We start from the raw sequence: 9,750 nt of genomic DNA, 5'->3' as shown, positions 1-9,750 counted from the left end.
CTGTTTTTGCTGTACTTTGGATCAAATAAATGCAGGCTTGATGAGCAGAAGACATTTCTTTAAAAACATTAAGAATCTTACTGTTCAAAAACTTTTGACTGGTAGTGTAAATCATAAAAAACACACTAAAGAAGACTGCATTTTTTACTTAAAGAAGTTGTTTATTTGTGAATAACTGTTAGAATTATAATTGAAAACAAACACATACTAACCCTAAGACTTTTTTTTTTCAATTTTTTTTACAGTATATTTTATGTATTGTAATATTTTTTTTACAATTATTATTAAATAAATTATGTACAATCAAATTTATATCAGTCAGCCAATAAATAAGTAAACCAATAATGGTCCATGAACCCTAAAAGAAGACTTTTTTGCATTTATATTGTATTTAGAATAAAATGCATTATTCATGTATAGCTTTTACAGATAAAATTGAAGAAATGAAAGAAAATAAATGAGGATGACACCAAACTAACACACACACTAACCATAAAAAACTTTCTGATAGATAGATAGATAGATAGATAGATGTTTGGTTTAATAAATAAAGTCCTTTTGTCCATACAGGATGGTTTTCATGACTCATCCACCCTCTATCGTAACTCTGGATTGTCCTGCCCACTCATGGAACTGGAATTGATGCCTACGCTTCGATTTCCTGGAAAAGTGGCCTGTCTTTGGCAAAGCAAATCTCGCTTGCTTCACTTTCAAAAGAGAGGACTTTCCACTAGACCAAAAAACTAGAACATATGCACAAAATACTTAATTAGAACTAAAAATCTTGTACCTCAATAGTGTTATATTGATTCTCTGCCCATGCATTTGCAAGGAACACAAAAATTCTTAATTTATATTTATTTGAAATAACCCCAAATGTTAAATAAAACAATATTTTCTCACATTTTAGTTACAGTCTTGCATTACAACCCGTTTTAGCATTTAATCTCAAGTTCTACAAGTGTGCACGCTGACTGTCTGTGTTATTTTTATCACAGCATGTCAAGAACACAATGTGCATCTGTTTTCGCCTGTCGATCGGTGATCCATTATTCAGACTCAGCGCTTTAGAGCGACGCTTGCGTAACCAGACCCGCTCAATCGAGCTCTGATTAGTTGATGTCCGCCATTGCTTGTGTTTAGTGTGACCGAGCGCATTGAAAAGATGTTTTTATCTTCAACTCTGCGCTCTGCCGTGTCTTATGCGGTAGGTTTATTGTATATATGTTGTAATTTGATTATTCATGAGGTAGTTGAAGGAATCGCATATGAATTATCATTTAAAGCGGCGTTGACATCTGTGCAAGGACATGAAGCTAATGCGCTAACAGCTAATAATGAGGCCTGATTGTGTTCATATGTCATTAAAATAATAATTAAACCACTTGTGTTTATTAGACACTCTTTAAAATGATGTATTTTAATAATTCATCTTACAAAAATTGTATCACATAGACTGAGTAATCAATAAATGAACTTGAATCAGTAAATACGCGAATTATGTTTATGTATCTATATATTGCAGTGACTAGTGCAGTATACACTAAACAGAAAGCATTATAGAGCATAAGCACTGCATACTTGTTGCACAAGATGATATATTGCATATTTTGTCAGTACATACAATGTACAAAAAAAGTCTTGGTGTATTGGCTTAGCAGTTTGGCATAAAACAAAATAATAAAAATGTATTCACTGTATTTGTTGCATTTCTTTTGCAGGCAAGGCAAGTCCGCAGTTTGCACCAGACATCGGCTCGAGCTGGAGCAGGAGGAATCTTTGTGGTGAGACTTGACTTTCCATGTTTATTGCAGTCTTTGTACTGAAATCCACACGAGACACTTAATATTCTGATATATTATCAACCTGACTGCAATCATGAGAACAAAACTAAATTAAATTGAGCTGAGTAATTCTTATGTACAGTTGCTTTATTGCTGAATTTGTTTCATAATTGTCAAACTCTGCAATGTTGACACTTGACTTGAGCTGAACTAAGACTTTACAGTTGAATTAAGCTTGTTTCATAATTTGATGAACTTCACAGAGTCACTGAACTGAGTTGATAATGACATTAGTATCTTTTTAGAGCTGCTTTATTGTATTCGTTTCGTACTTGTAATTGAAAAACTTTGCAACAATAATACAGTTATTTTCTTGTATCATACTGTAATGCTGATTTGAAACATCTGCGTTGTCTAAAAGCACATATGCACCCTCAACCAGAAGGACACACTCATATTTTTGTAGCATTTTATTTGTTGTTGTTGATGGTGTGTTTGTATGTTTTTATTATTCCAGCACAGAGACACGCCGGACAACAACCCAGATACTCCATTCGAATTCACCCCAGAAAACCTGAAGGTTGCTGCTCATCATTTACATTTTTGCTACCATAAAATGTGTTCATAGTTAAAGCATTTATTGCTGTTATTATTGTCAATCATAAAACTGTAGATTTTGCATTTGTATTCCAGAGGTAAGATCAAATGTGACCCTGGACCACAAAACCAGTCATAAGTGTCAATTTTTTTAAATTGAGCTTTATACATTATCTGAAAGCTGAATAAATAAGCTTTCCATCGATGTATGGTTTGTTAGGATAGAACAATATTTGGCCGAGATACAACTATTTCAGTATATGGAATCTGAGGGTGCAAAAAAATCAAAATATTGAGAAAATTGCCTTTAAAGTTGTCCAAATTAAGTTCTTTGCAATGCATATTACTAATCAAAAATTAAGTTTTGATATTTTTACAGTAGGAAATTTACAAAATATCTTCATGGAACATGATCTTTACTTAATTTCCTAAAGATTTTTGGCATAAAAGAAAAATCTATAATTTTGACCTATACAATGTATTTTTGGCTATTGCTACAAATATAACCCAGTGACTTAAGACTGGTTTTGTGGTCCAGGGTCTCAAATGTGTCTTGCTGTGGTCAGATATGTTGAATGAAGATTATAGCTGTTGTATATGGTTTGCCACAGAGGGTTGAGGCCATCATTAATAATTACCCAGAGGGACACAAGGCGGCCGCCACTATTCCTGTGCTGGATTTGGCTCAGAGGCAGCATGGATGGCTTCCTATCTCAGCAATGAACAAGGTTAGAAACTCTAAAAACATGCATTAAAGCAGGGGTGCCCAACCCTGTTCCTAGAGATTGACTTTCCTGCAGAGTTTAGTTCCAACCCTAATCAAACACACCTGTCTGTAATTATCAAATGCTCCTTGAGATCCTAATTAGCTTGTTCAGGTGCGTTTGGTCAGGGTTTGAGCTGAACTCTGCAGGAAAGGGTTGAGCACCCCTGCATTAAAACTTTTGTTTGATTGAGAAATAATAAGGGGTTCCCACAGTCACTGTGTGTTTACATTTATTTGAGTTATTGCATTCGCTATGAGCAGTGTTATTTTGTGTTAATGTTTTAAATCAATTTTATTTTGTATTTTTTAATTTTACTTGAATTTTTAAAGTTATTTTTAAATAACTTCCTTTTTAAAGTTTTAAAGTATTTTTAAATTCTGTTATTTTAAAGTTATTTTTTATGATTTTGTTGTTTTTATTAGTTTTTGTTTTCCTTAATTTTTATTTATAAGTTTTAGTTCTTCTGGTTTTGGGAAAAAGAAGATCAGAAATGTTGCATTTGCAATTAGCTTATTATATATATATATATGTATGTATGTATATGTATGTATATATGTATGTATGTGTATATATATATATATATATATATATATATAAAATGTTATCCAGTACATAGAAAGTCATGGAAATTCATTGGTCAAAAATTGCGTGGAACCCTTTTAATTATCATACAGTTAAAATGCAATTTTTATGATGTGTTTTTTTTTTTTTAATTTCATGACATGTTTTTTCAAAACATCTTTGTTAAATGCATCACAGTTTAATGTGAAGTTTGCGTCTTATGCACACCAGTATCTTTAAGTCACCCAGTCTTCATGAAACACATTTCCATTGTCATACTCTAAATGATCAAGCCTGCTATAGATATTTAGCATCTTACGGTCAAGATCATTTGGAATGCTTTATTCACAAATTTCACTAAGCCATTATGGCATTTATCTGTGGATTTTTGTAATAAAAGTTGTGTACAGATCCTGTACCATAATTTAAATATAAGCTTCTACAAAATGTTGGCAATTGCTCCACAGGTGCAAAAAAAAACAAAACAAAATTAAAGAGTGAATAGATAAATCAATTAATAAATAAATGTTCTTAGTTGTTTTTTTTTCTTATTCAGGTTTTCATATTTTTGGTTTAAAGCTCTCAAAGCGTTCACCAACCAATGTCTGATGTGATTTTTTGCTTTCTCCTGCAGGTGGCAGAGATCCTGGGCGTTGCTCCAATGAGGGTTTATGAAGTAGCGACTTTCTACACCATGTTCCTGCGTAAGCCAGTGGGAAAGTACCACATCCAGATCTGCACCACTACGCCCTGCATGCTCTGTGACTCCGACAGCATCCTGGAGGCCATCCAGAACAAACTGGGTGAGCAAGAACCCTTTCCAGCTCTCCGCAGGGACTCCACACAGACATCTCGACTCGCACGTCACCAATAAACACACTCGCTGTAAAAACAAGCTAAAGCCACGCTGCTCAGAAATGGCCTGAAACGTGAATGTTTGAAGATGCTGGGATAATACACTAAGGGATTTATAATCATCTTTTTTTCTGAGAACATATTTTAGAAATGGAAACAAACTCAGAAGCTATTAAGATGAATGGCAGTGTCATTTGCTCACCCTCATTAATTTTTTCTCCAAACTGTTTTTTCTTTCATAGCATTATAATTACTATTATAATTAAAATTTGTTATATAATATGTAAATATTTTAAATGAGTTTTTGTTTTCACGTTAATTTAAATTAAGACTTTTTTTGTGCATTTTGTTATATATGTCTATATATCTACATATTTTGTCTATATAATATTTACTCATCTTTTAGGTTTAATTTTAGTTATTTTCTTCAAACTAAAAATTATGAGAATGAGAAATGATGCCTAATATAATATAACATAAAATTATACAATATACTATTAAAGTTGGCATTTTTTATATTTTAATATATTTAATTTAAAATCCATTTTATTTAAAGTTACATCAAAGTAATGCCTTTGTATTTAATTTTTATCCCAAAACAATTCTCGGTGAGACCACAGAAGATAAATTATTCGTATGTTAATATTTTAAATTTTACTTTAATTTTATATTTTCTATTTTTACTTTAAATTTAGATTTTAAGTCATTTTTTGTGCATTTTCATTATTTTTATTATTATTATTTTGTTTTAAATGTCTATATAGCATTTATTCATCTTTATTAGTTTATTTTAGTTATTTGCTTCATACTAAAAATTATGAAAAAGTATGTCTTGGCAGCTAAAATAATCGTAACACATAAGTAGTGAGACTGCATTTCATTTTCTAACCCAAAAATGATCTCTCCTGCCAGGCATCAAAGTCGGTGAGACCACGGCAGATAAATTATTCACGCTAACAGAGGTCGAATGTCTTGGGGCTTGTGTGAACGCACCAATGGTCCAAATCAACGATAACTATTATGTGAGTATGATCACAAACCTCATTTGTGAGTCTGGTTGTGAATGTGTGTTAATGAGAGGAAGCTAGTTTTAATGTCACCTCTAGGGGAGGCAGTTTCTCTGTTATGAAGTCAAGATGGACAATGTTTTTACTTGTGGTGAGAGTACCCAGTTATTAAAGTCTTAACAAGGATAAAGGGGAAAGTACAGGATGTATTTATGTGGTCAAATGTGGTATAAAGAGGTAAAAAGAAGTAACTATCTTCTGATTGGCTGATAATCAATCAGGCAGTCAAAATGAATGGAGAGCGTACAAACAAATTAACTTTGCATACTATAATACTACTACTTCTACATGTACATCATCAATTAATAATATTGACATAATATGATGTTGTTGTAGTTTTTTTGTTGTACTGTAATTTATTTTAATAGTCAAAGAGCAAAAAAAACATGCAAACAAACAAAATACCTTAAAATACTAGTACAAATAGCAATAATTATTATTGTCACTACTATTATTATTACCAATGAAATAATATAATATGTGACCACAGTGCCAGTCAAAATTAGCATGGGTATATTTGTAGCAATAGTCAACAATACATTGTATGGGGCAAAATTAATAATTTCTTTTATGCCAAAAATCATGTGAATATTAGGTAAAGATCATGTTCCATGAAAATATTTTGTTAAAAAAAAAAAAGACCCTTATGACTGGTTTTGTGGACCAGGGTCACATATTGATGCATATTGAACTAAATATAAATATACAAATAAAAATATAAATTATTACAAAACATCATCTAAAAATAATGTTTGTGCATACTGTTTTTTTTATTGTATTTTAATTGTCAAAAAGCAAATAAATAATGCATAATGTACAAACAAAAGAGCTTTGCATAAATATAATTGTATAAATTATTGTAACAATTAAAAATGTAATTGTATACACAATTAAAAATAATATAATATTAATAGTGCATATTATGTTTTGTTGCATGGTAATTTATTTTAATTGTTTAAAAGCACAGAATGCATAATGTACAAACAAAAGCACGTTGCGTAAATATAATCATATGAATTATAATTATTACTATTATTGTACACCATCAAAAATACTAGAATACTGATAGTGTATTCTAATTTAATTGTATAATTTGTCAAAAAAAACTACTACTACATTTACTATTAAGAATTATTAAAATACACAGTTCAATAATAATAATAATAATACAATATTGATTGTCCATATTTTTTATTTTTCTGTATACTTCATTTTAATTGTCAGAAAGTAAAAGTATAAAATCAGTGGAGGAATTGTTGCTTATATAACCCACCTCGTGTTCCGTTTAAATGAAGATTAATTTACTAATTAGATCTCTGTCTGTATCAGTGGCGAATATTCCTTGGGTTGTGTACGTCTCAGTTTAAGCTTGTTTGTGTTAAGCGGAGCCCTGTGTGACCCGCCGGGGTAATGATGCAATTAGCCGCGGCCTCTCGCAGTTAAATAGAAACTCGTCAGCCCTGTGTGATTCACCCACCTAAAGTGGGTTAGCAGGTCTCGTTCCGACGGCTAATCATCCGCTAGGGCATTCGGTGAGGTCATCCTTTGATGCTTTCTTCTGGAGGAAGTTCGAGGAACCTGCAGATCGCATCTACATGACCCTACTGCTTCCACATAATGAGATCGCTGCGGTCTGGCTAGAGATCACTCATGTTTACCAATTACGTGCATTTAGTGTAACATTTTCAGAAACTGAGTCACAGAAGGTCTGAACATCTACAGTGATTAAATCTCACAAGAACATGTTCACAAGTTATTATATTTTGTTTTAAAAAAGGTAAACCTATTTTCAGAACATCTTAGGATCTAAAATCAGGCTTTATTTTCTTTATGCAAAATAGAATTTACATCTTTGATTTTGGTGAAATGTGACCTATACATGTTTTCACTGAATTCAGGAAGTTGATGCTTGAGCTTATTTATCTCTTTAAGACAGAGATCAGAGAATAGGCTATACTAGAATCAATTAATGTGTTTCTCTTTCTTTCTGGTTTGGTCTGTAGGAGGATCTTAAACCATCAGACATGGAGCAGATTATTGATGAGCTGAAGGCAGGCAGAGTTCCTCCTCCTGGACCCAGGTACACAAATCTTCCTTCTTTTTTTTTATGTATTACCTTACATATTGTGATAAAAATGAATCCACATCATAGTGATTTTAAAGGGGACTTATGCATTTCCTGTAGATTCCTTCATTCACTCACAAATTGCAAATATGAGCATAGCATATCTGATTTAAATTTTAGATGCAAATTCATGGAAATTCAACTGTGAAATGATTCAAAATTTGATTTGTTGGTGCCATCACTCAAAAATGAAGTCTGAGCATGATATTTTCATGTACTGAAATGTTTTAGATATTTAATGTGTGATAAATTACTATAATATATATATATATATATATATATATATATATAGGCACAATGCTTTATTATATAGGTGATGGTGCATATAAATTAAGTTACTAAATATAATTCTTTCTAGTGTTTTATTTTATTTAATATATATTTCAAACTAGATTTTTATTGTATTTTACCTCATGCATTAAATAAATTTAATCTAATTGGCTCTTTGGTTAAAATTGTATCTCTGAATATTATAATTACATTATTTCAGAGTAAATACATTTATTTTAAGCTCTTCTGCCCCCTGACTGTATTTATTTGATTAAAAATTATAGTAAAAATGGTAATATTGTGAAATATTATTACAATTTAAAATGACTGTTTTCTATTGTAATATACTTTAAAATATAATTTATTTTTGTGATGCAAAGCTGAATTTGCAGCATCATTACTCACTACATCATAGTATGCAGTGTCACATGATCCTTCAGAAATCATTCTGATATGCTGATTTGATGCTTAGTTATTATTGTTGCTCAATGAACAGCATTTATTTGAAATAGAAATGTTTTGAAATATTACAAATGTCTTTACTGTCACTTTGGAGCAATTCAATGCATCATTGCTTGTGGTACTGGTAATATATTGGTAATAGTTAATTTGCAAACAAACTCAATTTTTAACAATTAATTGCACATTCCAATTAATCTCAATCAAACAGTTGGGTATTTTAATTAAGTAAAAATAACTAACAAAAACAGCTAACTAACACAATAAAAACTCAATAATAAAAAACATAATTTTTGAAAATGTTAAAATTAGTTATCTGTATAAAACAAAATAAATAATAGTTATCTAACAGAGTTATCTGTTTTTGCAAATGAACTCTATGTATAAAGGTATATTTGTACTATTTTTAGCCCTAGTAATTAGTAATGATGTGTCCTATAATGTCAGACATTTTTTATATTCCAAGAGGTGCAGTGGGAATTTTATGTGCAAGCAACTCACCTTACTTGTTGATAGATTTAGATATTTTCAGAAATTGTGCCAAGCCAATTAGTTTGATTATGTGGTTGAGATTCAAGTATAGTTTGGTTGTGATGTCATGGGAGTGTTTGGACATTCACAGACGCAAGTTTATTAAAAGGATTGACCGTCAGATGAAGGGTGAGTTGTTAGTTGTAAGAGGCCGTTGGTGAGCTCGGCTTGCGGTCCACATAAACACCCCTATTATTTATTTCACTTACAAAGATAATATGAGGCAAGGCAACTCGAGGTCTAATTAAATAAGTACATGATGTGATGTGTGTGGTTACTGAATCATTTGGCACACTAAGAATGTTTTAATTGATTGTAATGATCTCGCTTCCATCAGGAGCGGCCGTTTTTCATGTGAACCTGCCGGAGGTTTAACCTCACTGACAGAACCTCCTCCTGGACCCGGCTTTGGTGTGAGAGCTGACCTGTAAACGGACCTACGCGAACTTGAGTCCTTGTAAACGTCAGAGATGTTGTGTATGTAAATAAAATATTACCATTAATTATATGCAACCAGACCAGTGTGATTATTTTAAAATGACTAATTCATTTTCAGACTTGCAGCATTATAGGAGATACAAAACTATGCACGTTAGGAAATAGTTCACCCCAAAATGCTGCGGCTGTGGAAGATGAATTTGTTTTTCATCAAAACTGATTTGGAGAAATGTAGCATTGCATCACTTGCTCACCAATGGATCCTCTGCAGTGAATGGGTGCCGTCAGAATGAGAA

The 9,750-nt window shown here is 31.6% G+C and overlaps 1 protein-coding gene across 1 annotated transcript; it reads left to right on the top strand.

Moving 5' to 3' along the window:
• The first annotated feature begins 1,047 nt into the window (after nucleotides 1-1,047).
• ndufv2 (NADH:ubiquinone oxidoreductase core subunit V2) lies at nucleotides 1,048-9,524 on the top strand. The gene is made up of 8 exons (XM_051132181.1): nucleotides 1,048-1,207; nucleotides 1,722-1,784; nucleotides 2,302-2,364; nucleotides 2,993-3,109; nucleotides 4,344-4,512; nucleotides 5,477-5,586; nucleotides 7,635-7,711; nucleotides 9,354-9,524. The coding sequence occupies exons 1-8, from the start codon at nucleotides 1,166-1,168 to the stop codon at nucleotides 9,445-9,447; spliced, it is 735 nt and encodes a 244-aa protein (XP_050988138.1). The 5' UTR covers nucleotides 1,048-1,165; the 3' UTR covers nucleotides 9,448-9,524.
• Nucleotides 9,525-9,750: the final 226 nt, after the last annotated feature.

Source organism: Labeo rohita, chromosome 2 (assembly GCF_022985175.1).
Source record: "Labeo rohita strain BAU-BD-2019 chromosome 2, IGBB_LRoh.1.0, whole genome shotgun sequence".
Lineage (NCBI taxonomy): Eukaryota > Metazoa > Chordata > Actinopteri > Cypriniformes > Cyprinidae > Labeo > Labeo rohita.
The sequence above is the reverse complement of the archived record's forward strand: the minus strand, read 5'-3'. Positions and strand labels throughout refer to the sequence as shown.

Excerpts from the sequence above, each read along its gene's own strand:
- ndufv2 (XM_051132181.1), top strand. The coding sequence starts at position 1,166 with ATGTTTTTATCTTCAACTCTGCGCTCTGCCGTGTCTTATGCG. Across the intron at positions 1,208-1,721 it reads GCTCTGCCGTGTCTTATGCG|GCAAGGCAAGTCCGCAGTTT; the intron begins GTAGGTTTATTG and ends TTTCTTTTGCAG. Across the intron at positions 4,513-5,476 it reads GGCCATCCAGAACAAACTGG|GCATCAAAGTCGGTGAGACC; the intron begins GTGAGCAAGAAC and ends CTCTCCTGCCAG.